The sequence below is a fragment of the Mastacembelus armatus genome, chromosome 9 (assembly GCF_900324485.2).
Source record: "Mastacembelus armatus chromosome 9, fMasArm1.2, whole genome shotgun sequence".
Taxonomy (NCBI): Eukaryota; Metazoa; Chordata; class Actinopteri; order Synbranchiformes; family Mastacembelidae; genus Mastacembelus; species Mastacembelus armatus.
In genome coordinates this window covers 13,202,198-13,230,009 of record NC_046641.1, presented here as the reverse complement: position 1 = coordinate 13,230,009, position 27,812 = coordinate 13,202,198, and the positions used below count along the sequence as shown (strand labels likewise).

General features: G+C 39.4%; 2 protein-coding genes across 7 annotated transcripts in view; both read right to left on the bottom strand.

The window, feature by feature from the left end:
* Window positions 1-227: 227 nt before the first annotated feature.
* Window positions 228-10,268, bottom strand: LOC113139248 (trichohyalin). Of its 3 annotated transcripts, XM_026322317.2 has the most exons (28): window positions 10,209-10,268; window positions 9,516-9,590; window positions 9,328-9,434; window positions 8,404-8,458; window positions 8,196-8,318; window positions 7,416-7,997; window positions 7,063-7,143; window positions 6,871-6,966; window positions 6,633-6,783; window positions 6,379-6,511; window positions 6,168-6,260; window positions 5,978-6,090; window positions 5,716-5,842; window positions 5,484-5,603; window positions 5,141-5,254; window positions 4,777-5,007; window positions 4,554-4,649; window positions 4,204-4,305; window positions 3,941-4,123; window positions 3,716-3,847; window positions 3,397-3,629; window positions 3,171-3,297; window positions 2,984-3,067; window positions 2,706-2,902; window positions 2,604-2,630; window positions 2,341-2,416; window positions 2,025-2,231; window positions 228-1,384 (listed from the first exon to the last, which is right to left on the bottom strand). In XM_026322317.2, the coding sequence occupies exons 2-28, from the start codon at window positions 9,580-9,582 to the stop codon at window positions 1,319-1,321; spliced, it is 3,723 nt and encodes a 1,240-aa protein (XP_026178102.1). In that variant the 5' UTR covers window positions 9,583-9,590; window positions 10,209-10,268; the 3' UTR covers window positions 228-1,318. The 3 variants fall into 3 exon arrangements, with proteins under 3 accessions (XP_026178102.1, XP_026178100.1, XP_026178101.1); XM_026322315.2 differs by having other exon boundaries at window positions 6,633-6,966; XM_026322316.2 differs by lacking the exon at window positions 2,604-2,630 and having other exon boundaries at window positions 6,633-6,966.
* A 765-nt stretch (window positions 10,269-11,033) lies between these two features.
* osbp2b (oxysterol binding protein 2b) overlaps window positions 11,034-27,812 on the bottom strand; it is a 41,048-nt gene continuing 24,269 nt past the window's right edge. For 3 of the 4 annotated variants that reach the window (XM_026320830.2, XM_026320833.1, XM_026320832.1), the window contains 13 exons: window positions 26,537-26,787; window positions 22,869-23,067; window positions 22,116-22,236; window positions 21,345-21,411; window positions 20,694-20,846; window positions 20,346-20,591; window positions 20,107-20,227; window positions 19,391-19,494; window positions 18,452-18,547; window positions 17,941-18,125; window positions 17,576-17,796; window positions 16,427-16,444; window positions 11,034-15,581 (listed from right to left, as the gene is read on the bottom strand). In XM_026320830.2, coding sequence (XP_026176615.1) covers window positions 15,439-15,581; window positions 16,427-16,444; window positions 17,576-17,796; window positions 17,941-18,125; window positions 18,452-18,547; window positions 19,391-19,494; window positions 20,107-20,227; window positions 20,346-20,591; window positions 20,694-20,846; window positions 21,345-21,411; window positions 22,116-22,236; window positions 22,869-23,067; window positions 26,537-26,787 — 1,925 coding nt within the window. In that variant the 3' untranslated portion in view covers window positions 11,034-15,438. The remainder of the gene's footprint in view (window positions 15,582-16,426; window positions 16,445-17,575; window positions 17,797-17,940; window positions 18,126-18,451; window positions 18,548-19,390; window positions 19,495-20,106; window positions 20,228-20,345; window positions 20,592-20,693; window positions 20,847-21,344; window positions 21,412-22,115; window positions 22,237-22,868; window positions 23,068-26,536; window positions 26,788-27,812) is intronic. The other variant, XM_026320831.2, reaches the window with a different exon arrangement.

Below are 27,812 nucleotides of genomic sequence, written 5' to 3'. Positions count from 1 at the left end.
GGATTGATCCTATTATTGTCAGACAAGTTCTGAAACTGTCCAATTCCTACTCAGTACATGTGCATAGTGAGAGACACTGGGCTAGATTGGAGCCATTTTTAGCCTGTGTTTGTTTACATTTTAGATAGTTAACTATGCTGAATTAACTGTTAATACTTTGTTTCTGCTTTGTACTATTGCACTGACAACTATCACGGAATTACTTGGCTACTACAGAACATTTAAACCCCAGTGACTTGAGGCACGTTCAGAAGCATCCTAATCCCTGCAGCACCGTAGGTGATTTTATCACAACAGCTTTTCTCATATTAGGTCATAATTATGAGATTTATTTCTTGTAATTATGAGATCATGATCTTGTTATTGTGATCTAGGAAGATATAATTACGAGATAACATCCTTCATTGTTGTTGTCTTTGGCAAGCAGAAAGTGCTTCGGTATAGTTTCACATGTACATTAACAGAACTGCAACAAGCTATTGTTATTACTTTATTTGTTTTAAATAAATTCTTGCATTGTCCATGTAGAAATTCTACATGCCACAGTTTTAAAGAAAATTTGCTTAAATTTAGTAGAAGCAGCTCTTTTGTCAAGTGACCATTATGCTTTTATCAGAGAGACTAATAGGAAGAATAAGGGTCCCATCAGTCTTCATTGTCTTTATTGATCCCCAATAATGAGTTCAACTATGGGCAGCTTTAGATGTCTGAGCCCTGACTGATGCTGACTAGTATTTCTTAACATAATTTTCACAAAGTTAAGGTGTTTGAAGTCATATTAAATACTAATGACATAAGTTGGGCTGAACTTACTAGAACCTTGTCATTGTACAATTAGACAACATTTTGATTACACAGTGAATTCCCACAAAGGTTTATGAGGTTTTAGACATAAACTCACATGATCTTTAATCTCTAGTGAAATGTCAGTTCATCACTTATCCACAGGTTGCTGCAGCCATAAAGTGTGATCCCTGAACACACATGTTCAATAGAATATGAACTCAATAACCATATCATCACTTGTGTCATGTCACTGTGACCTGCTTTGTTAATCTGCTAAGAACATATCCGTAAATGATTCATCTCAGGGCGACAAAAACTGGTTAAAACACTTGAAAGTCAAGTTTAGAACATATCACTCTAACCTAAACCTGGTTTTAACCTGAAATTGAAATGGGGGAAAAAAAACTTCTTGAATTGTGAGACTCGTCTAAATGTTCTCACAATGGCACTGAACAAAAATTTGTATAAAATATTGCAATAAAGACAAATAGTAATGTGTGAGCACACATACACACAGTAAAGTTGGAATTTGTTAACTTGAGACTGTCCGGATTGATGATTGGCTCTGAATCCCTGCACTGTCTTGGCCTCCGGCGATCTGTGAAGGACACCATAATGGGTGACGTTATGGAAAATCAGAAATTGATATTAAAATGTGAATGATGCTGCTGCATTAACTTTGTAACAGTTTTAGAAATAATATGAAGAATAAAGCTCTTTTGACTGAAAGAATATTCCAAATCAGGATTACAAGCACTGTGCTTCTTACAAGCAAAAAGTTTAGGATGATGACTCTTGGTTTCCTGCGATATTTCCAATTCTGTGCCTACTAACATTTATACATTCATACATAAATAATGCTGAAATGTACAGTAGTACAGAGTAATAATTTATCATTTGATTACATAAAACTTGGGACTCTATAATGAAAATTATCTTTATCAATTGCTGCTGGTCCTTGTGTTTTCTGTTGTGCTTTATAATTTATTGTTTGCATTTATTTCCAAAAATGACCACTAAGATTTAAATATCTTTGGAAAACACAGTGCAAGATCCTTGGCATGTTTTTGATAAAGGATAATTATCAGTGGAATAATGGAATAGTTCTTGTGGCCTTCAGGTAAACTACAAGTGGTAATATTTACAGTGTCACTACTGTGAATGCAGCATATAGTTACACTGAGAAAAGGACAAATAATAATCAGTGGTAACTGCTAAAAAAGAAGGAATGTACTTACTGTTTTAAGACAGGATCCTGGCAAATCTAAAGAGATTTTATCTGGAGCAGATGCGTTCCAGATGTAGGCCTGGTTTTCTACACGGAGCTGTTCAACTTTGCTCTGGAGGTAACGTAGAAGCTTAAGTGAAGACACTTCTGAGGAGCTGTACGAGGCAGCTGAGTCCACAGCGTGCAGGGAGGGAGAGCAAACTGGGTGCTGGGTTTCCTGATTAAAAGAGGGACATCAGGCTTTTAAAATAAGAAATTAACACTGTCTACATTATAATTGATCGCACAAGAACTGGACATTATTAAAAGAACAACAAAACATGTACCTTTGCACTATGTGTAATTTCTCCTCCGTGCCTTCCAGACTGTCTTTGCCTCTCCCCTTGAATGTTTGATGTCTTTCTGGAAAACAAAACAAACTTGCATTTTAAAGGGTGTAAGAGGTGAATAATCAACATTACTGCATAGGGGAGGTGTGAGTTTTCATGCACAGTTAATGTTACATCTATGGTCTATCACTGAGTTGAGATGAGATCACGCTGTTGTAAGGACAGACAGCTGGCTGCATCATCTGACAGAAAACAGTTACCTGTCCTTTAATAACTTGGCCTTGCACCTGTGGAATGGCAACAGTTAGAGCAAAGCTTAAATAAAAACTTGGATTTTGCCATTTTCATGTATAGCATCTTACCTTTCCAGTTCTGCTGTCAACTGCTCTTCAAACTTGTATGCCAGCCGAGCTGCAGTCTGTTCTTTCCACTGACCCATGTTCCTCTGAACCTGCCTCAGCTCCACGTCTTTAGCCTTAAGCTGCTTCAGAAGAGATTCTGCCACTCCTCCATCGCTCATACGAGCCCAGTTCAGACAGCTCAACTCCTCAATGTGCTCCTGCAGTATAACATTTCTTAAATGCTGCAACTGATGTGTTTTTGCTCAACCATTAGCTTTACAAATTATGCAAGTTCAGACCTGAATGAGACGCTCCTTCAGAAAATTCAAGGCTTGATTCCTCTCCATCCTCAGCTGCTGCCTCTGGATGCTCAACTCTCGCTCCTGAAAAAAACATGAATTTTGTGGACATATAGTCATAGAAACATTGACATGCTGTGACGTGCAAACATCAAGCACTATGCAGTGTGTGAAGTCCAAACTATACCTTGTCTTGTCTCAGCTGCTCAATAGTTTGCTTCTGTAAATCAAGTTCCTGGTGTAGATGATTAATCAATTGCTTCAACTGCTCTCTTAGTGCTCTCAGGTTAGTGAAAGCCTCAGCTACTGTAGGACTGCACAAGACGAAGGTGACAGAAGCCATTTCTCAAAAAAAAAAGCCATGTTTCTTCCTAAACCAGATTATACATGTATATCAGAGCAAGAAATGATACCTGGCAGGTGGCTGGATAGAACTTTGCTCGACTCCGCTCTGATCCACTAAGAGGTGAAGATGCTGGCACTGTGCTCCCAGCTCCTCGGCCCAGTGCCTGAGCTGCTGCTCCAGCTCAGCTACGATTTGTTTATGGCTGCTCTCCCTTTCCTTTAGCATCAGCTGGAGACGGTTGGCCTCTTTCTCTGACATGTGAACAGCCTGCTCAAGTCGCTTCATTGTCCTCTGACTCTCCTGCAACCACAGACCACACCACGTCAACTTTTCTACACCATAACTTTTGTTCTTGCAAATAATGGCTTTCTGTGATTTTCCTGCACCTGTTCCATCTCTCCCAGCAACCTCTGCAGCTCAGCCTGGTGCTCCTCTTTCAGTGCTTTGCAAATAGCAGCCAGCAAAGACTCCTGCTTTCTCTGCTGAGCACAGCGTTCACTTTCCAACTCCTGCACTCTCTTTCAAATAAAAAGAAAATCATGCAAAGACTGAATGAAAATGTATTTAGTAAAAATGGTAATGTTACATGTCATAGTTATGAGTCACCTTACTGTTTTTAGTTCCATCACTTTACGTTGAATAGCCAGTGCTTTACTCTTCTCTCGCTGCATCTCATTCCTCATGTTTTCCAGGCTCTTTTGGTTCTGTTCTTCCAATATACCACAGTGCACCTGCACAGCTTCTGCTTTTTCTGCTTCCCACTTGCTCCTCTCATCTTCTATTGCTTTCTGCACCTGAATGGGAGCATACTGTGCATATCATGCAAACATGTGGGAAAAGACTGTATATTTTAGGCAGAGAATTATAAGAATACCTTTTTTAGAGCTTCTGCTTGCAGCTCCTCTTGACGGTTCTTTGCCTCTTCCCTCTGCTGCTCCAAGGACGTCCGTAGCTGCTTGGCTTCTTCTTCTTTAATCTACCAGAATGGGAAAGGGTCACATGGTCACATGTGAAATTGCAGTGTTTTTATTTACTATATATTTGTGTATGGTGGAAAAAACATCATAATAAAAGTTAGATTTGGATACCTAGTAGCAACATCTAAAATTAATATACAAAATATGCATTCATGGCAAGGTACTCTGGATAAGAGAGTCCATGAAATTGTTTATATATTAAGGTATTGTAGTAGTGGATTTTACTTGTGAAGAGTAACTCACTGACCTGAATGGAACTTTGCATGAACTCAATGTGTCGTGTGAGAGACAAAGTCTGTTCTTTCAAAGCATTTACTTTCTCCTCTTCAGCCTGCTGATTAACCTGAAGATGAATTAGAGAAATCACTATCAGTGAAATGATATGTATGCATCATAGGTATGATTAATGACGTCATAGTAGAGAAATGACATTTAGAATTAGAAAAACCTCAGACTGCCTGAACATTTACCATATTGAGTTGGGCTTGCTCCTGGGCTTCCTTCAGTTCTTTGTAATGCTGAATTTTCAGGTGCTGCAGCTCCCCCTTCAGTCCGTCTCCTTCTGCCTGTAGGATCCTATGATGATCCTGGATATCAGTCAGCTGCAGCTCCTTCTGGGCCAACATCTTCTCCAGGGAACCCACCCTCATCTTACATTCTCCCAGTTCAGCCTGCAGCTTGCTTACTTGAACCTCAAGTGCCTAAAAGAAACAAAGAGATTAACTATAGGGAAACTAATAAAGAAATACAGAAAAGTTGATGCTAATGAAGTGGGATTTGCTAAAGAGATCTTTTTTGTATTTGAAATTAGTATGATGAAAAAAAAGGCGCTACCTCAATCTGCTCCTTTTTCTGCACCTGTTTCTCCTCCAGACAAGCACACTTGTTCCTCAGTGTGTTTTCTGCCTCTGCGGCCCTCTGGAGCTCCTCATGAGTTTCCTCCAACTTCTTCTCTCCAAGATCAAAAATATCAAAACATACACAGCAACTACATCAGTGTAAAAACCCACTGGATGTGCTCATTCATAACTATAACCAAAAATAATTTGTAATCAGAGTTTTGGACATTGTTTTTTACAGTTCAAATACTGTTATAATTACTTTAAAACACTTGTTAGTCTTGATATGATTTGTATTTGTCATCAATTATAGATATGAACAGGCCTTAATACTGTACCTCTTGCATGGACTCTAACTTCTCTCTTGCATATCGCTGTTCAGCAAACAATTCTTTTTTCGCATTATCAAGCTGTCTCTCCATCTCCTCCCTCTCTAGCACTGACATGATGACGCTGTTCTGTGGAACAACGGAGCGACAAGAAAGTAGTGTATTAAGTCTATTAAAACATGTAAATGACAGAACAACAACAAGAAGGGAAATATGAATCTCTTCAGTCAACTTTCATTACCTTCTCCAAGCAGGACCCATCTTTTAGAGTCTGTTTACACTGACTGAGAGTTGCAAGTTCTTCTTCCATGGTTCTAACCTCAAGCAGACAGGACTCTCGCTGCCTCTGCAACTTCTCCACCTGGCAGCTACAACAAGTTGATTTTTCTTAACAGAACTATCCTTCATAAAGAACATGATTTCATCGATGCAGTGAGATGTTAACCCTGTCGATGCATATGGCTCTGTATACTGTATTACAATCAGAAGGACTGATTTTATACCTAAGAGAGTCCCTCTCTGCCCTGCTGTCACTCAGAAAGGACTCCAGAATTCCCTTCTCCTTCTCCATCTGTGCTGTCTCTGCAATCAGTCGCTCTAGGTCCTGCAAGGTATGCTAGGGCATAAACCATAAACCGCGAGTATTAGTGAGATGTCTCTTCACACTATTCCATTAAGGATTCTATTCTTTACCTTTTTTCTCTGCCAAAGTTCAGAGAGGCTGAACTCAACACTTTTTAGCTGAGTCTTCTTCAGCCTTAATTTCTCTGCCTCTTTCTCACATTTCTAAACACACAAACAAACGAGTGAACTGAATGTTCACATGTACAAGAACTAACAGTATACAGCTAATACAAAGCATTGCTAAATTTTACTAAATAGTAAAATATACAAAGGAGCTTACTTTTTGAAGGTTAGAGAGTCGTTCTTTCATCTTTGCCTGGTTTAGCTTCTCTGAGGTCCTCTCAGGCCTGCACCTCCTGTTCCAGTCCTCCTCGTCTGTGTCCTTGTCATTGTCATCCAAAGAACACAAAAGTCTGGACAAAAATGTAAACTATGCAAGTCTGAAATATATTAAAATTTTATATTTTTAAAAAGGAACAAAAGACTACATAGAAGACAAAAACGCTATGTTTCAAAATGTTCCATTCGGTTTACCGGTAGGATTTCTTCTTATAACGCCGGGCTTTACAAGCAGAAGAATCTCTATTTCGAGGTTCACTTTCTTCCTGTGTGGGTGTGTCAGAGTCACTGAGATTGGCACAGTATTCATCTATGCTTGTGACAGACTGAACGAGAGCATGCCATCCTGTGGAAAGGACACCAGTGATGAACAATTCAACATACATACAATAGTTTTGTATTCCTGTTGCTATTAGTTTCTGTAGTCTATTACCCAGCTGCTTGTGAATGTGTTGCCTGACTTGCTCTGTGCAGACTGTATCAAGATCGCTATCGATGGACACACTGTCAAAGTTCATCACAGGTACTCCTATAAAAGAAACAAGCAGGATATGGTCACAGTTTGCCATGAATAAGCAATTATTTGGACTATGCATGTAGACACTATGTCATTTGCTTGTGGTACCTGCCAAACACCTGGTCAGAGGAGAAGAGCAGTTGTGCTGAAGGTTTTCAAGTTCTGTTACTACATCGGTCTTGTGAGAAACTGATTGTGAAGTAAGAGAATGAAAGGTGTAACGGGGTATAACATAATTAGGAATATTCTTCGGGGGGGTGCTGAATATCCATATCAAATTGTTGAGTATTTCTAAATAAACACTGGTCAAAATCAGAACATTCAAGACATTCAAACAGTCAGGCAGATTAATGAATTTCCTTTAAATCTTAATGTTGAAAGTAACATCAATATTGAAAATGTACATCATGTCTGACTTTGCCATCTCTCAAATGTTTTAAGACATTAAGGGTTGTACTTACAACTGTTGTCATGCATGCTCTGTGAAGATTTGTATCCCTCTCCAGCTCCTGTTTTCTCACTAACATGTGACACATGTACTTCGCAGCTGTTCACATAGCTAGACGGAGAAATGTCTTTCTGACAATCCTCTGTTCTCTTTCTTTGACCTGGTTTATTTGACTGGAGATAACAAGCAGTCTCTTTGTCCTTAATGCTTTTCCCAGTTGTTGGTAATCCTATTCTCTTGACATTAACAACACTTAGTCCTTTTTGTTCACTATGGCAAGTGTCACTGTCTGAAATCTCTGTCTCTTCAGCCTCTTCTTTGTCTAGTTGTTGTATATTACCGTCTGGCAATGCCATTTCCACCATCTCTTCTCTGAAACGTCTGACAAAGTCCTCGGTGCAGATACTGTCTGAAGGAGTGCACGTTTCTCCGGTAATCCCATCTTCCTTACATGTGTCTCCAAGCAGCCTCTCTAGCCTCCAGATGACCTGCTCCCTCTGGGACTCAATTTCCTCTTTATCTCTTCTGCCTCTGTGTAACCTCTTTTTATTTCCCTTGTGCGTGACAGGACTTTCCTGGCAGCCTGTGGTTCTCTCTGGTGTAAAGCAGAACAGAAATGAAAAGCTTGATCATGTTGTTTTGTTGTATTACAGAACCAGGATTTGCATATAAAAACTTTTACCAATGAAGACATCTAACTTACTCTAATATTAAACAGGTTACTAGAGCATGTATATTTCTTATTCATTTCCCTTATTGTTTTTCCAAAATATTTCTGACACTGAAATATTACCTGATGTTTTCTCCACTGTTGGAGTGTGTATTAAATCAAGAAAAGACATGGGGCTGTCAGTTGTTAGGGTTGTACTCCCAAGGCCTGTGTCTTTGCTCAGAGATTGACTCAGCCTAAGAGGAGCTATAAAAAAAAAAAACAAAAACAAAAAAAACAAAAACAGATTACTACATGGAAAAAGTATAAATTTGGAATGTTTGTTTATTACCTGCATCACTGCAGTCACACTTCCTGGAAAGTCTTGGATATTTCTGGGACTGGACCTGCATAGATTAACCACATTTACATATAGCAGCAAATCACAATATAATCATCTTAAAGCACTTTAGAAAATACAAAAAACCCAACAAATCCCTTATGAGCAGCTCTTGGTGACAGTGGAGAGGAAAAACTCCCTTTAACGGAAACAAACTCCAGAAGAACTGGGCTCAGTTTGGGCGGCCACCTGCCTCAACAAAACAACAGCAAAGGAGACTCCTCAGGCAGCAGTATAACTAAGAGGTGGTTCGAGCCTCTGGCCCCAGAAAACATTTGACTACGGTGGCTGGAGTCTCTAACTTCACGTTAACAACCAGAGTCGGTTTTTCGTGAACAGGCAGATGATGAGCCGTGGGCTTCTGCTTGGCAGGATGTTTCCTTCGGACAGCTAACAGGCTCCACACACGCTAGCGGGGCTAGGCTAACGTTAGCTGGCTTAGTTCAATGGTTTGGAGCCGCGCTTCCACTTCAGAGATCCTCGACTCCAAAGCTACCAGAAGCTCACAATTATTCCAGGTCTCATTCTTACTAAATGAGGCAGAGGAGTAACCAAACACTTGGTACACCGAAAGAGGGGAGGCACGGGGGAGGCCATGCTAGTAGATAGCTGAGCTAACTGGTAGGCTAACGAAATAGAAGGAACAAGTCTGGAAGTAAAACAAAGGCGGTACGTGACTGATACAGGAACGTGTATGAGTTGTTGTACAGAGAATGTAGTTAATTTTTAGGTGTGTTAGACTAGAGCTAGTCTGTGAACGAGCTCTACCGAAACACACAACACGCTACAAATAGGAAGTGAATTCGCCTACCAAGGGAAGACGTCACCAACACGTCACCGACAACGTTACACAATGACTGAATGAAAATCACAGACCTGAAGTTGACCAAGTTGCGCATCGATAGCATCTAGGAGGAGGTCACAGTGGTCTGATCTGAAAGACGGGTGGCCCAGTACAAACACATTGTTGTCGTCACTGGGAGCTACAAGGGGCAAAGTGTGTCAAGAACAGGTGCAAATTTGTTATAAAGCAACATGCATACAGGATAGAGATGTAAACAGACCAGGGTAAAGAAGCTCATCTGTATCCTCAGCATCTCTCTCTACTCCCTCATGAGTTCTGTCAGCCATCACCTGTCCTTAAAGAACGTCAGAGAGAAATAAAGATTATAGACATGGGCAATATTCAGCAGTCCAGACACAACATTCCCAGTATGCACCAGTGGTGAAGGCTGACTGGGCAGCAATAAAGAGTGGGGGGTTTATGTTGCTCAGTTGTCCAGGAAACCAAAACATTTTAGTTTGTCTGCAAGTCAAATTGACTTCTTTTCACCGCGACTACACACTACAAATTATTGTCCCTGTCTCCCCAACTCCCCAAAATGAACAGGAGCTGTGCCAGTGTAATCCACACTAGGCCTACAATTCAGGATTCTTACTCTCCAATGTTTAATTAAAGCCTTGACTGGAAGTGTAGATTAAGTAGTAACCATATTTTAATACATTTCCTCGCTAAAGCCGAACAGAAGGATTTCTACACAAGTTTAAACGATTTAACCTCGAACTAAACGGCAGAGGTAGAAAAGTTGACTTTACGCTGACGTTACTCCACTAACATTTGACTTAACTGACCGAAAACAACTAGTTAGATAACCTGAAACACACCTGGTGTCCAATATAGCTATAGGTTATATGAAAACAAAATCATATTTGACGTTTTTAAATCATTCCGCCCGGAAAAAAAATCAATAACTTACTTGGAAACCGACAAACACGTAGAGTTTAAATCGATGCTGAACTTGACTCTTCAGCTGCTGCGCCGAGTCTGGATGGATGGAGGCTTCAGCACGTTGTCCTGGAAACGGTCAAACAGCTCGCGACCAGGAAGAGACGCACTGTCTATATTAGCGCCAAAACAAGCGTCTACATCAGACGCGCATAGCTGCATGAAGAATTATAGAATGAATGAAGTCATGGTCCATCACCTTCACTGCACCTGTAGCCCATAATCAAAATAATAAAGTAGTTTTTACCATAAATCACAAGAGGGACTGTGAAATGATACACAGAATTATTTAAAATGACACTTCAGATGTGTCTGTGCCACATTAGAAAAAAACACTCTTGTAAATGCTTAGTTGAAAAGAAAAATGTGGCCACCCTACTGCTCTGATGGTGTCTATGTCCAACAAAAATGATTAGACATGCCGTTGCCCTTAACAGGATATTAATTTTAGGTGGTAAAAAGTTAAAATCTGATTTAACCTTACTTAAAACCCACTAATGCTTCTTTCAAAAGTGTATGCATGACTTTAATTGTGCATTGTTTGTGATTTTGTACCATTTTATAAAACTGCTCTACACAGTATTGTGTTTTTTATTAAACCTGAAATGTCACCCTGTTTTTATTTATTTCTAGTTCCATCCTAGTAGTGTTACTGGGGTACAGCTGTAGGGTGGTTCAGGGTTGTCACTGTCACAAGACTTTTTTATACTAAAATTTAAAAGTATTTATGTCAGAAGTGACTTAAATTCATCCCATTTTCCCCACTGTCACTTTAAGAAAATAAAGCAGACAGAAATTCAGTGTCAACAATAACAACTTTATTATCTTCTTTTTTCAATTTTGTGTCTTTGTTGTTTAAAGACATGTTATACAAGTATAAATTAAGGGAGAAAATACACAATTAAAAAAAGAAGCCTCAGTTTGAATCCGCAGTTACACCTGAATACACCTATGTATTTTTGGGGAGTAACAGAATTAATCAAGGCAGGTCAATCGGTCAATCACCTTTTGACCTCCTGTACCAGGCCACTGTTGTGATGTGTCTCATAACTTTCATGATCATACAGATAATTAACATCATTGCCATCTCACAACAAAGCTGTGAGTCACAGTCCAAGGAGAAGCAGGGTTCAGTGTAGACAAGGCAAGAAAACTCTCCCCATCTTCGTGTATTTCTGCCTCAAAATTGAGCAGCAACAAATCAAGCTCATTACGCATACAAACAGTATGAAAACACCAACGTAAGTATAATGGCACCCATGAGAAGATATAACTCAGAACAGAAAATAAAAACACAAAACATAAAGCTAAAAATCACACTATAGTGAATTTAAAAGTTGGATGAGATGAAAAAATTAGGGGAGGGCTTACATTAGAACCCTTTGAGATAGGGAAAGCTGATCAAGAGGTTTTTAAAGTCTACAGAACACTCTCCGCATACACTTTGGTTGTTGTTTTTCCCTTTCTACAAGAGGCAGTCAGCTGGTCTGTTTGCAGCAACAGCTGTGAACTAACAAATCTACACCTCCACTGCGTTATTGCTACAGCTGTCTGATACTGTACAGGCCCTCCGCGGGGCAACTTCAATAGGCAAGTCACCATCAAAACACTGAGGTCACATATTTGGAAATATATTGATTCAAAGGTGTGATGAGCTCTCTGTTATCATTCAAAATATAATATGTATTCTCAAATATAAAACCATCTCAAACACAATATATTAAAGTAAATCTCTAGTGAACCCTACAGAGGTTGCTGAAAAAGGAAATCATACACTAACTGCCTATTTGCACAATTTCTTCAGGATGCAGCAGTGATCTGTGGTCTTTCAGATGTCAAGACTGTGCATTATACAAAACAAACAGCAGAAAGACAGTTTTCAAGATAGCAAACATGAAAGTTACTGCTGCAGTAGTTTCTCTGCTTATATGTGACACCCCTGATATGATTTAAAGTGTACACAACCTCTACTTATTTATTTATTCATGTGCTAATGGAAGTGTTTGAGTCTGTGTGAAGCAGCCAACAAGAGATTTTAAGCAGCAAAGTAAAATGAGTTGCTCATCATTTTGGGAAATCTGTTTATCTGCTTTCTTGCCAATAGTTAGATGAAAAGGTTGACACCACTCTCATCAATGTCTGTTCAATATCTAGTAAGGCTTATCAGGAAAGACTGGAAACAGGGAGACAACTTGACTGGTTCTGTCCCAAGGTAAAAAAAAAAAAATACATACAGCGATCATAATTAACATGTTACATCACTTCATTTATGTTATGTGCGTAAAACAACACAGTTTAAAAACAACACATTGTAGTGTTATGGGCAGTTATATGTGAGACTACTTCTTGGAACTACCTGAAAATGAAACAAATAAAATATAATGCGTTAATTAGTGAGCTTTAGCAGTGTGGCTAGGCAGTTTCTTTACTTTCAGACAAAGCCAGGATAATGTTTTCCACCTGTTTCCAGTCTTTGTTCTAATGGAACCAGTTTCTGGCTGTAGCTTCATATTTACTGTACAGACCTGGGGGATGTGCAGTATCAATCTTCTCAACTAAGTTGTTCTGGAGAAGAGAGTAAGTGATGAATCAAACTGTGTTCACTGACAACCATGAATCAAAAATGCATTACAACCTTTAAGTAAACAGGTAAAACAAGGTCAAAAAAGAAATGAAACAATTATTCCTTTCATTAGCAAACCATTATTTCCCTGGTAAAGAAGAGAAACTTTTTAAGACTCCTTCACTCTGTCATTGAATGGTATTCTATTCATATTGTTTCCAGTGTATTTTTCACATCTTTTTGGGCTGCACATCAGATGAAATGAAAACTGAAGCACAGTTAATAACGCACTAGTGTCAAAGACTGTTTAAAATATTATTTTCAGTGTGTCACGACAGTTTGGGGAAATACAAAACATAAAACTGCAACCAAATTGCGGATGCCTCAGGGTTAACTTCCACCTCTGCAGAATCAATCTGGGTTAAAAGTTAAACTTACAGCAGATCCTTCAGGCTCATTTAGATTTTTTTTTTTTTTAGATTTCAACTATGCTGTACAGAACTTAATAGTTAGAGTAGTATAAGTATTCTTCATTTTACAATATCATTCTTTTATCACAAAATATTCACACAAATAGACTAGATGGTACTGTACATACAATACCTCCAGCTTTGAATTCTACATTCCTAACAATAATTACAAAAGAAATACTAACTGGTTTTCAAAATTCTTGTCATTGTAGATGTGTAGTGCACATGTCAGGGGACTCTCTCCCTTGTTCAGTCAATCAAAGGCAAAAGACTGAGGGTACCTTCATGAGCTGATCCCAGATCAGCAAGTCTTCAAACACTGAAGAAAAGGACTACACGTGGGAGCTGTGGTGATCCAGTGGCTGGGACAGTCCCTTGTGGCTAAAGCTGACTCCACAGTGGTGTGCTACAGGAACCAGCCCTGTCTGCTTCTTAACCCGTGACTTCCTGTCAGCTGAAGCCACTGTGACTCCTCAGTGAAACTACTGAGTCCTACTGGAAGTGCAGTGCACACTAGTGAAACCAGTATGTTCTTGGGTGTACTGGGGTGGTAAATACTGAATGTCTCAGTGATTTGGCGCAGACATAATATTAGGACATACATAATATTCTTAGGAACACTAAGAATGAGCTCAAAATAGTCTCCTAAAATACGCTATATGTTGCTATGGGAGAGCACCAGAGGACAAGGTCAAGTACATGTACAGAGTGAAATTTTCTTAACATCAACACAGAGATATGTACTATCCTACAGTCAACCACAGTGAAAAGTGCTTATTCAGGTCTTTCATGGAGATTCCTATTAGAGTGATATGACCATTTCAAAGTTTAATGTTCTACTGTTGCAAATGCACTAATGTGTTACAAGTAAAGGAGTAACTACTGGAGGATTCTGCTAATCAGAATCACCAAGTGGAAGACATCTGAAGCATGAACTGAAACACACTGAAGCATAGAGACAGTTCATATTCAAAATGTGGAACTGCAAAGCAGCTATATATTTGTACATGGACAGAATTAACTGAATGTATCTAGACAGAAACCCCAACATTAATTCCAAATAAAATATATGAATCCATTGCTGCATATTTAATCGGTTCAGATAAATTTCAAACCTTCTTTTTCCCCATAGTCTGCATTTATTTCACATTATTTACCCAGTGAATGTTTTCTTTTTGTTTTTTTTTTCATAAATACAATGTATATCAAAGCAACAGCCAATCATATAAGAGTCACTCTCCCATTTATCTTGAACAGATAAAACTTTTTGATGAAAAGTAGCATTGTAATTAAAACAGTTATGAATAAAACATCTGGAATGAAATAAAACTGCAGTAGACTCTTAATATTGTGAAATTAGAATACAATTAGAAATAATATTTTTAAAAGAAAAAGGTAAAAATGTATTAGGTTATCTCACAATTTTAAGATTATATTACATATAGGCATTTGTATGATTATGTCTTCTGTATTTAATTTGGGCCTAATGTAAAACTTTGGGTCTCCTTTAATTTTTAATGTAATCTAAAAGAAATTTCCAGACACTAGATTCAGGCCTTCGCCTCTTTCTAAAGCAATCAAAGGGTTGAGCACATGAAATCCCTCCCATAAAGAGAAAGCTGTAACTAATTTGAGATTTATGAAGTAGGCATAATCATAGTTGTGCTGAATAAGAGAGAAGATGAGGACACTGAAATGACATGTATTCAAGACTGCTGTGTTATGTGTCCCTCTTCATGACTTTGTTCCAGTTAGTTGTCAGTGTGAATTGTCAGCAGCTATGATATGGGTTTCTATCCAATTGGTAAAACTCTGCTATGGGTGATCACAAAAAAGTGCAGTTACAGAGCACCTGATTTCAGGAGTGTGCAGGTGCCTTTATTGTATGGTGTTACAACGTTCACATCCACACATTTACCTCACGTCTGTATAGTGTTTAAGAAGACTACTCAGGAAATGGCCCTTCTTTTCCCCCACACAGTAGAAACAGAGTGAGAGTGTACATTTGGAGGTACAGTGTAATCCAAGAGTGTGAAACAAACACATTCTCATACTCACAAATGTCCACATAGTGCTCATATGCCAGCTACGCCTCCTTGCTTAAGCACCAGAGGTCAAGCAGTTCCCTGTCTGAAGAGATTAGATGTGATGCACAGTCCATTCCTGTGTTAGAAGATGTCAGGACACATGCTCCAATCCTGTCTCTCCTTTGCCTCCCAGTATCCTCCCTTGTACACGAAGTTTGTCTCTCCAGTGACTGAGTCCCTCCTTTGGTGAAACCACAACGGCTGGTAGCCTTCGTATTCTCTACCTGTGAGAAGACACACAGTTGTTACTCAGTTGTTCTCATTTAATTGCACTGTGGTGGAGAAGCCACACTCACAGGCAGTTCGCTGAGCGATCAATTCAGCTTCATACATATGCATTATGGGAAGCAATCAGTCACTGTGCACTGCATTTGGGATAGCTCCAAATGTGAACCGAGCTCATGTAATGGTGAATAGGTTTAACTCAAAAGTGTCAATAAAGTACAAATGAGCACGATGTGTGCAGTGCAACAATCTGGATCATGGCAGAGGAGGCATTTACAGTTGCAGTTTTGAGGCTTTCAGAGCTTAACGATCCCTGTGCTTCTTAAAACAGAAAACCAGTGAAGGCAGAAACTGCAGATGTTTGAAATGTGACTGTAATGTAATAGCTTAAAGGAAGTACACCAGATTATTTTTAGCAAACAGCTGATGTCGATGCAGCCACTATTTTTCTAAAAAGCTTCTTTTATACACACATAACTAAAATGTAATTTAAACGGAACAGTTTAAAGCAGTCAAATACAGAGTCAGACAATGCAGCGCAAATTGATTATATGCTAATGTGGCCAAAACGCAGCAAAAATACTTTGATTTTAAACTTGTACCTGTTTTTTCATGTAACATAGCACTGAGGCCAATTCTAAATGAAGATGTCACATGTATGCAGGAAAAAGTCATTTTTTTTCCTGAGTCATTATCCGGACAATTTGACATGAGAGGGATATCATGCAGTTCTCACACAGAGGCAGACCACACAGAGGACACACAAAGGATGGTGTGCATGTGTGTGTGTGAGTGTTTGTGGGCGTGATGTACAATAGAGGGGCACAGGGCAACCCCCACTCACCAGAGTCATAATCACACTCTGACCACCAATAGAGGGAGGAAAAGAAAGACAAGTCATGGGTACATCAGATACAATCTAACCTAAACACAACACACACAAACAGGATGAAAAGTCTCTGCTGAGCTCAGTCCAGCTTCTATTACACCTGTCTAGTTTTAATGCTGTTCAGTTAAGCCCTGTCCTATAACCTACAATGAGTTCTGTCAATAGTGGAACTTCCTAACCAGGAGAAATCAGGAGACCTTAAGAAAGTATCCATAATAATGACATCAGTTATTTTTAATAACTCAGCAGCTGCTATGTATTGATCACTTTATGTAATGCTTTAGTTTGAGATTTGTTTTGTCTGTTTGTTTGTTAGATATAACTGTAGCTGTAACTATAGCTGTAAACTAAAATACAGAATATTATAGCTATGTACAAGTATGTGAAGCCTCATTGTAATAGAGCTGTAAATGGCAGAGAAGAAACTGGTTGTGGAAATATTTTTATCCACCATTAATCCCCATTTCAAACCTTTTTTTTAATGACGTAGTTAATGTTCTTCAACACAGATATATCCTGGACAGTTTAACTATGCGTATGAGTTTGCCATCAGAGAGGTCTTAATGATGTGTTTCTGGAAAATCATATTTTTGTCGCTTTGTTATGTTGGATGACTTTAAATGTTACAATACCCTTGAAGCTCATCTTTCATTGCTATGGAAAAGTCAGTTAAAGGCTCAGATTTAAGTCTGAGCAGTTGTTTGTTTTAACTAATAAACAAACCGACAAAATTATTACTCCATTGTTACAAAAATCAGTCTACAACTGCTGGATATTTTATCACCTTTCAACAAAGTGATGGTGGTAGATGGTGTACCCAATACAGATTTAAGCTTGGCGATTGGATGTTTCTGTACAAAATGCTCCTCAGGAGCATAGCTTTTAATTGAAGAACCAGATATCTTATAATGTTGATGCATATCTGTTGCACTGATGATTTAAAAGAGGATTTTTGCCCTTCCCAAGCCTTGAAAACATTCCTACTGGTTACCCGAATGCCCCAAAAAATAAAAACCACTTTGCAATTCTTCATTTTATCATTGCTGCTCCGTCTTTTCTTTTTTTATCTATCAAAAATCACACTTCCTGTTCTCCGATTTATACCTTCATCCAGAGCGTCTGAGGCCTCTGCTTCCCTTCTCCTTCTTACAGCTCTTTGTTTCTCCTCTAGCCTCTGTTTTTCTGAGTTTGCTTCATCCCATCGCCCTTCCTCCATCAGCCTCTGGTCTGGTCTAAGACGGCTGTCTGTCAGTCCCACTTCTTCCTCTGGCTCATTCAGGGTCAGTGCCAGTGCAGAGAAGTAATACATGTTCTCAGCGTTCTCACTGAAAGCACAAGAAATTTGAGGTGAGTTACACTGTGTGATCCTCTAAAAACAATTATATTGACTAAACATTGCAGATGTTATAAAATTTCAAGTCATACATAAAAATGTTCTTCCTTATGATGCAGATGAGACAAGCACTTACGGGAGTGGGTATTTCTTCCACAACAGTTTTGGGGACAAAGTCTGATAGACGGTCTTCTGCTTGCCCTCTGACCCACTGCCCCCTCGGCTGCTCTGAATGATCTTGGCACTCTCCATCTTATCATCCCATGTACCAGAGAGGATGTAATGAGCCTGGCCACCACTGTCTGCCACCACACCTGTCACCTGGAAAAAGCAAAATGAAATAAGAAACAAAGACACTAAAACCAGCTATATTTCCTGTGAGCCCAAATGTGTCACCGTGTCCTTTTCCACTAATGTAAAGCAGCATTATGCTCCATTTTAAGGTAACTGTTATGACTGCAAAGATAACTCCACTGAGATATGCCCTTCTACAGTGAGTCTCCTTAAATACTAATACTAGTAATACTAGTAGTAATATAGCTATTGGTACTGTCCAGCAGGAGGCAGTATCCCACAAATTAAGTCTGCACTGTATGACATCATACCAAAATTGGGTATCAGTAACGTGTGGAAAACGAATCATCTACCTTCCGTGGAACATCCCTTGAAAAATAACTGTAGGGGGAGAACTTGAGCTGGCAGGTCTCCTTGGTCCTGTGATTCACAATCTCAATGTCTCCCGACTGCACAAATACAAGCACACACAGATACATGGGGAGAATGAGGGAATATCTGAAACTATAGATTTCACTATTTCACAGTGTGTTTACAGCAGAGAAAAGAAACCTAAACTGAACATGATATTCTTTATGAAGTTGTTTGGCTCATCTTGTTGTCCACAAGAGGGCAGCACAGTGGTTGAGAAAGTATTAAAGAATGCAAAACAATAAGGAGTACAAATAAGTAATAAGTAAATGATTTTTTACAACACGTCATGTTTTGATATATGAATCCAGAGCTGATATTCTGATATAACTCTGTACCCAGGAATGCTACTTTATACGCACACCAGTGTGAGAGCAATGAACCAGAGATGTTAAATAATGCTCTTCTACATGCCTCATATACCATTCTTTTTGTTAGTTTGCTTTTTAAGTTCACATAAAAACACAAACATATGAGTGTGTGTCAAACAGGAAAAATGATAAAAACATGGAGTGGAATACCAGTCACACCTCTGAACAGACAGAAAGACATCTAGACTGATATGCAGATGTGAAACATCCCCACTACCGCCCCTCCCCGTGTATTTCACAAAAAGAATAAGCTGTTATTTTAGGGTGTTATTATAAATCAAAGCTAAAGATAAATCCCTAGAGATTGCAAAGCTCCTTGTTGTCCTTGTAATGCTTTGCTCTGATTCTCTTCTTCACAGTGCTCAGCTCTGACAGTCTCTATCACAGTCTTTTGCAACTTAAGCAGACAAAAATATGTACAGGCTATTCTGGAGGGCCAGACATATTAAGGTAGGGCTGTGGTTTAAAGATGCAGATCTGGTTACCAATGAGACAAGCTTGCAAACACACCTGGTCAATCCACAGCTTGCCCACGATGATGTTGTGTACTGTAGAGGTGACTTTTCTCCACACATAGTGGTTCCCGCTGGAGTGGAACTGCAGGTGAATGGCACCTGGGGAAAGGACAGGGATATAAGGCTGTAAGAAAATCACAGCTGTTTTGTTACCCCTCTGTAAATTTATACCTGAAAGTGTTTTACATTATTGTTTTGCTTTTGTGATTCTTAACATGGAAATAACTGGTCAGTTCTCCCTGCCCTGTGCTCAGGATATACATTTTCACCTATTTTTAGTTAGACCAAACCCTGGATGATTGATACCATATATCTGTTCATAAATGCTTTCCACTTAAGATTTTTTTCTATTACATGACATCTCACAGTATATGTCTGAAGTGAGGGTAGTCAGATAAATAGCACTGCATCCCTTGGCTGGACCTGCATCTATCAAATATCTCCTTTATCTGAGCCAACAGACCCCTGCTCTCTGTCATCTCAGTGCTATAGAGAGGTCCCTTTATTGCCATATTTCACGTATGTGTCAAAGGGGTCATAAACCCCTCCTGATTCATTCTCACACCCTTTTCTCTGGCTTTAGACTGTCTGGGAGGCAGAACAAGAGTCCACTACTCAATTATTCTCTGATACTGTGGCTGTACATTTTGTATGATGGAACCTTTATGTACAGAATTTGTTAGCTTCCCATCTGATTGTGAACTGTCTTACCCAGAGGCATTATGGAGAGGTATTTGCCACGGAACTTGCTGGCAATGGTGATTTCCTGCCACAGGGTCCAGCCTCGTTGGGAAATCACATGATGTGCAGCTGCAGGGGGGTGATGGCTCACCTTAGAAAAAAAGAGACATGCAGGTATAGTAGAGTATAGAAAATGTTTTCAGAACACAGCCTTTGTGCATGTCAGGTTATGTGTCATGTGCATGTATGCACTGTGGCTGTGTCATTACCTGCTCACACAGTGAGCGGTAGCCAAACTCTTCCAGGCGATCAAGCTCGTAGGTCTCGCCAAGGAGGGGATTGAAGGGCTTGGCTGTCCGGTGGACTGTGGTGGAGTAAGATGAGACAGAGAAGGCAGCGACCAGGCACATCTGCTCCAGGGAAGAGTCGCAACGTGCTGCCTTGTCCAGAAGCTCATGATATTCCAGGTCTTCAGTAAGACGCTGCAGCATCGACAGAGGCTCATTGAAGTTTACCTGAATAGAAGGTAAAAAATCGTGCATTTGGATATAATTCAAAAAAGATTTACTGCATGTTAACCTGTCAGCAAGAAGAAGTAATATGACTCACACACTTACAGGCATAGGGATTTTAGAGAGCTCCTTGCCAATGCAGTTTTTCATGATGCTCCATAAATTGAGAGAGTAGTTGGGCTTGTCTGGAATATGAGTCCGCCTCTGTCTGCGGGGTTGCAGCTCCTTCCCTGACACATCATTACAGCTTGGAGACATCTGGCATTAGGTCGGGGGAAAGGGGTGATAATAAGATGATAGTATTTCGACTGTAAAAAGAACATTCAGTATGTAGAAGTTTGGAAAATACTTCCATTTTCATGAACAGCTTGGCATCATATCACTAAACACAGTGACCCAGTGGGTGAAAGAGAAGGGAAGAGAAGACACAGATGTGCCAAAGAGAGGTAGGAGGAGAAAAGAGCAGATGTCTGACTGGTAATTAAGATTTAGTGGAACGATGCAGCTGTATATCATAGGCAGCAAACTGCAACAAATAGTCTGCAGGAAACAAAGAAAAGTGTGTGTGTGCGTGTGTGTTGGTGAGCATGGGACGGATGGAGGACAGTGAGGAGAGCAAGTGAGGACAACTACATAAATAAACTGCGAGCTCTCCAGCAAAAACAAATGAGTCTATACTGCGATTACAAAAGCCAGCAGTGATCACGAATCACGTTAGTGCGGTGAGTGAGACTTCTTTGGAGAACAGACACTTACGTGGTCGTCCTGGTTCCAGTCACTGGGTTGACCTCCGCTTGCTCCGCTCAAATTACTCTGAGATCGCCTGAAACCGAGTGAAAATTATTTTTTCATTGAGTCCTAGGCATATAGTCCATTCCACTATCTCTCCTTTTTTAAACTTCTTGCACACACAACACACAAAAGTGGAAAAATGAGATTGCTGGGTATTACAGACGAATAACGTATAACCGTTTCTATAATTTTTAATGATTCTACTGGAGTTGAAAAATATATTGGAGAGATGAAAAGGATGGATGAAAGGATCAATAAAACAAAGGTAGCCAAGACATTTTCAAAAAAGTAAAGAAAGACAGCAGAAGCTCTGAAAAAACAAGTTGCCAGCAAGTACTGACTCCAATGCGTCAAACAGCAGTACTATAAAATGTACTGAGACCAAAACCTTTGCTGCAGGAGAGCAGATATGGATGAGGGTCATGTTCTTTTTATCTATTAAACAGAGTGAACACATCTGACAAAGTCTATCTGATATCTGTGTGTTTCACGTCATGAGCCATCATCAGAGCTTTGTTCAGCTGCCAGTCAGTCTAATTCACTATGAACAGAAATGGTTCATACTTTGACCTTTTATCTTATTATCTCGGTCTTACTTTCCTTTAAATTATGTTTTTATCTTGTCCTAAGCTGTATATTGTTTTGGTTCTTTGATATGCCCTTGCTGTTTTACTGTCTTGTGAAGTTTATTGTTATTATTAGCATGGACCACATTGATCCTTGAGTGGGACTAACCTGTGCTGTGTGTTTTCAGTTGTAGTCACTGTGATAAATGCAGGGGAATCCTCCATGGCATCAAAGTACTCAGTATCCTCATCTTCATCACTTGCTTCTTCTTTCAGTGGCCGTTCACTCCCTTCAGTGTTGACACATACATTTGTGAGTACATACAGACAACATGCAGACCTACCACAACCATTCCATATTGGTGAGTTTGTACCAAACACAGTTCAGGAGATAGAAGTATATAATCACATGCCCATGGCGATTAATCAAGGAATAATCAGCTTAGTATAATTGGCAGTGTTCCTGCTGGTTAACTAGCCTGAATGATGCAAGCTCCTCAGGGTGTGCACCTCATATTCAGCATCTATCCAACTTTCAATACTTGGTATGTTCAGTGATCCGTTATGTGTATAAACTGGAGCTTCCAACAGGGAAGCACAAATCCTTACATGGGGTGATCACAATGTTTTCTAATGAACATTGATTCTATTAAAAGGGGAGTAAGACATGACCTTCAAAAAACTATAGCTATAAACAAAAATGCACTTCATTTTCAGAGATTATTCTTGTAAAATATACTGTTTTGTATTTGTCTCACACTATATTCCCATACAGATCTTCTGACAAAACTTGAAATTTCATTCCTCTGCATGAAGAATGTGTGTAATATTAAACTTCAGGTCACACACAACTTTTAGTCAATATAGTAAAGTTCGTATCGAGGCCCGCGGGAGTACGTAACACGCAGTCAGTCAGTCTCACCCTTGTTCGTGGCAGGGGCACTGGGTGTGCTGGAAACAAGCGTGGGTGCTTCTCTCCACGCTCGCTCCAGGCTGTTATGCTGTTTGGCTAGTTGCTCAATGGTCTCCTCTAGGTGGGTACGCTGCTCTCGCTCATACTGCAGCGCTCGCTGCCATCTCCTACTGTGAGTCTCTGCTAGGTCCAGGAAGTCTCGGCACGCCTTGGGGAAGGAACAAATGCAGAAAAGTTCATTAACACACGGAGAGCACTACAAATTTAATTTCAATAATATATTGTGCAAAAAATATGTCCATTCTTAAAGTTAATACACTGTTACTTTCCTCTTGCTGTAACTAAAAGCTCTGATTTTTGCATTAAAAATACTCCAGTGTCATTAAATAGCTCTTTTCATGGCTCAATAATACCGTCACTTCATAGGGACTTTGAAAAGAAAGTGACTTCTTTTTGTTCCTGTTCACGCCTAAGTGACACATTCTTTAAAACAAAACCATTCGAATCATAAAGTCTTTATGAATCCTTCTACATTTACTTAGCCACAAATAATACTTGACTGAAAAAAGCATATACATTTTCACGGCAGCTAGAAAATAAGTAAGAATATTGGCATGGAAAAGCATTTAAAGGCATTGTAATCAAGGATATTTATCACTACTGCTTCAAACAATGATCTATATATATATATATATATATATGTTATAAGTAACAAATGTGGAACATTTTCATAGGTGCCCCTACTGTGTCAAATATATCTCAGAGCAAATTATAAACAGAAAACATCAATGAGTCATGAGCTGATTGCAAAGCAGGTACCTGTATATTTGAGTCAAGAGGGGGCATCATTGGTGCTTTGGTTTCTACTGCTGAGTCGAAGAGGTTACTCCAGGTCAAATATATGTGTCAGCACTTGTTGGCACTGCCTCATATGTCTGACATTATCCGCCTCACAGTCAGCTCAAAAGTCAATGAACCTATGAAACACCTCACAGCTGGCTACATGCATGATGAAAATGTCATCTGATTGTTACTAAGCTCTCAAGCAAGCGATCAAGTATTTTTGTAGCATTTTGCGTAGGCTACTAATTTTTCTTTCCTACATGAGTGGAAGGAGTACATGATTATGCTTTGCAGAAAATCTCTGGTCACAGAGCCAGAGGGACTGTTGAGATTTAGCAAGACCCCTTGGATAAACTTAAGGGCTGCATGCACCGTGCAGGAGGGATGAACGTGTCGCAGCTCAAATAATCTCTGCTCTCTAACTGAGAAAGAACAGTCATGATGTACAGTATCAGTTTTAGGTGTCAGGAACAGAAACAAGGATGCAGTAACACCTGAAAACAGGATAGCTATCTGGAAACCGAATATTATTTTAAGAGGTAACATTTTTATGAAATGCCATTATCAGTTAACTATATTAGTTTACTTGTTGTCTTTCATCATTATGGTGCATACAAGTCTGAATTTGATGATGCTGTACAGTAAATGTTTCAATACACACATGCAGGCAGTTATAAGTATTTGTATAAGCATTATTTTCTGAAGGATGCAGCTTCATCACTAACAAACCAAATGTCCAGATATGGTTGAATATCTTAATAATTCAAAAAATTGAAAGCCCACTGTTTAACAGAAGTATTTAGTGATCATCGCTTTCCTTTTTAGATGAGTAAGTCATTTGTACAGACCAAGAGCTTTTGATGTGTATTGCATAATATTATAAAATCCTGAAATAGTGCAGTTTCATTATATGCTGATAGTAGTGAAACATCATACCTTCTTACCCTTGATTACATTTCAAAGGTTCTCTGTGTTTTAAAGCAGAACCCCCCTTCTAGACCCATGTCCAATCAAACTCTTACCTCCAGTAGTCTTGCATGAAGTGTCTAAAGATCAATGTCTGAGCCTCAGTTTAAATGATAGACACACATGTGACACTATAGCCCACTTCCCCAAACATAAGTATGATATGAAACTCAACACCCACCTAAAGAAGTATGATAGTTCCACTTTTTTTATGCTGAGTCTCTTGTACAAACACAGACTGCATGTGATGTCCAGTGGGGGAAGATGGGGTTGATAAAGGCTAAACATGAATGAGCATGCAGGAGTGGATATGCAATTAATAGACATTCTAGTGAAATCAGCAAAACGTGGCAAAGAAAATTAAACCATGGAAACCTTAAATTGTAGGTGTAGGAAATACATGCATACACCAATAGGTAACAGCATGAACTCAGCGGCACACATGAGAAGTTACATCATCACTAAATGAACTAGAATGAAACCCTCTCCCCAGGCCAGGGTCAGATCACCAAGAGCACATATTTGTGTCTTGCCATTGTGGTTGCTTTCTTCCCTCAACCCCTCCTCTCATTCCCTCAGTACATGGGTGTACCAATGTACCAATTTTGAAAAGCACATAAAAACTACATTTATAATTTAGAGCTAAGTACATGTCTTAACAGTGGCTGAACCTGCGCCGGAAAACCAAATATGCTGCTCTCTGCTTGAAAAGACCCATTTACAATACCAAAAAATACTACAGGGAGTTTGTGGCAGCACTCCTTTCTCATTAGAAGCACATTCATAGCAAACTTGATGGAATTTTAATGAGTTAGACAATCTAAGAGGATCTGTTTTATTGCATGTCCAGTAATTTCAATTTCTCATACCAATTACTAAAAAAAAAGTGGATGACAGAAAAAAAAACCAGGGCCTCATCATTTTGAGCAATGGCCTTTCACATTATTCACTGTAAATTAGAGTAAGACTGTCTTTTTATTATAACCCCATGGCTCAAGTCTAGTAGAATGACTCTAGTCTCAAGTAGAATTAGCATTGACAGATCATTTCTCACTGCCTGATTTTAAACCAAATTTAAAGGTTAAAAACACTAGCAGTTTAACTACGACTGATTCTGACTAAATTATTTTACATCTATCGACCAGACGAGCAACAGAATGATCATTATACATGCATTATAGGCAAAAACAAAAACAAAAAAATCTGCATTCTCTGACTTAACAATTAACAACAAATGAAAGCAGGACGAAAGACAAACCTTGTATGATTATCTGGCTTTAGTCAGAGCAGGTCTGTCTGTCTAACTGTTGTCCAGAAGGCTCTGACATTCCTCACCAAGCAGGGAGGGTCGAGGGTGTTTTGGGGGTGAGGGGGGTAGGGGCTATTCCTGTCCCCTCCACCCACTATCATATCTTGTATGACTCTTTCAGGATATCAATCCTCCCCGGGCTCTTGTCCACTACTTATATACTGTAAAGCCCATGGCAACTATGAGAATGGAACAGCTGATTGTGACGGTGTTTTGTTAAATCTAGCTAAAGGTTAGGCTAAACTGCAACATGTTATTCACCAGCTTTTTGCCCATCATTTTAAAACTTGAAGTTAGAGGCAGTTATTTTTAAGTAGGTTTAACAGGATCTAGTGGGGTGTAGAACTTCTCTAAATCTGCAGCCTCCATGCCTACAGTTCAGTGGCTTTTGTTAAACACAATGCACTGAACCAATCTCATGTCTCATTATTCACTAACCAGGATCATTACAGATGACCAGTATTCCTGTCACATTCATCATGCAGAGCCATGCGGGATGCAGGTCATTATCTGCTCACTGCTGCTGTGTCTTGTAGACTGGTCTGACCCAGTTACTTACATTGATCATAGCATTGGAAGTGATGCGGAAGAGGGTGGCACGCTCATTCACTGCCTTGATCTTCTCGCCTCCCTCCACAGGGACTTTCAGACCCTCGAGTTCACTCAGGGAACGCTGCAGGGCCGCCCCATGCTTTGCGATCAGGTCATTACATGTGCTCAGGTCATCTAGCTTGCTCACGAGTATCTTCAGAGTGCCCTGAATCTCGCTGCGGTCTGACTGGGATGTGGGCTCCTCGTCCCCCGAGTCATCTGGAAGAGAGAGGTCAAAGGTTACACACAATACCTTGATGAAGAAATGGGAATATACTTAATATGTATTTAGAAAGATTTCCAGAAATTTTGTTCAACATGTTCAAGCTGTGAAAGCATAAGCTAAGAAAATCCTGCTATTATATAAGCTTATATTTCCTGTTAGAGATGTAGTGACTTGCCTTTTCACCATGGCAAACAAAAACCCAACCCATCATTGATCAGTGACCTCCACTGGTAATTCAAAGTATTGAGTTGATATGTATGAACCCCGTGACCACAGGATGTTGTTTGCTGATTCTGGTGTTTTTCGATACTCACCGTGAAGACAAACCCTTTATCAATGACGTGTTCAAATGACATTTTTATTAATTAGATTTTATAAATGGCTTTGCTTGAGATGCATATTATAAATATGCCATACCTGCAAATATTCTTTGTGGTGCATCAAATGTAAATTTGATTTGAATACAGTTAGCACACCCATTAGCTTTTGCTGTAGCAGCTGTCTTTCTGTATGATGTCACTAAAGAGAGGTTACTCAAGGTTAAACAGAACATACAAGAACAGTGTTGCAGCGTCAGCTCTAAATCACACACACTGCATGCACAAGCGCACACACACACACACACAGACAGAAATATACCGAAGGCAAGACCCAGCTCCATGAAGAGCCCACAGTAAAATCAGAACTGCAATTTCATGGATTTCAACACAAATAAATTACATTTAAATTGTGCATTATCTGATTTAGAACACAACTGAAATCAGAAATAACTGATGCAACACTAAAGAATACATCTGTGTTTGTGTGCTTCAAAACAAAACAAAACAAAGAAGGTTTTAACAAAACAAACCCAAAAGGATGGTCTTGACACATGTAGCGGTAACATCCATACCAGCCAGACAGCATAAAAATTACTACTGCTGATGAAAGAAAATATATGACAAACAGAAGAAGAGGAGGATGACATAGAAGAAAAATAAAAACATTATATTATATTTTTCTGTAACAGAAAGACAAA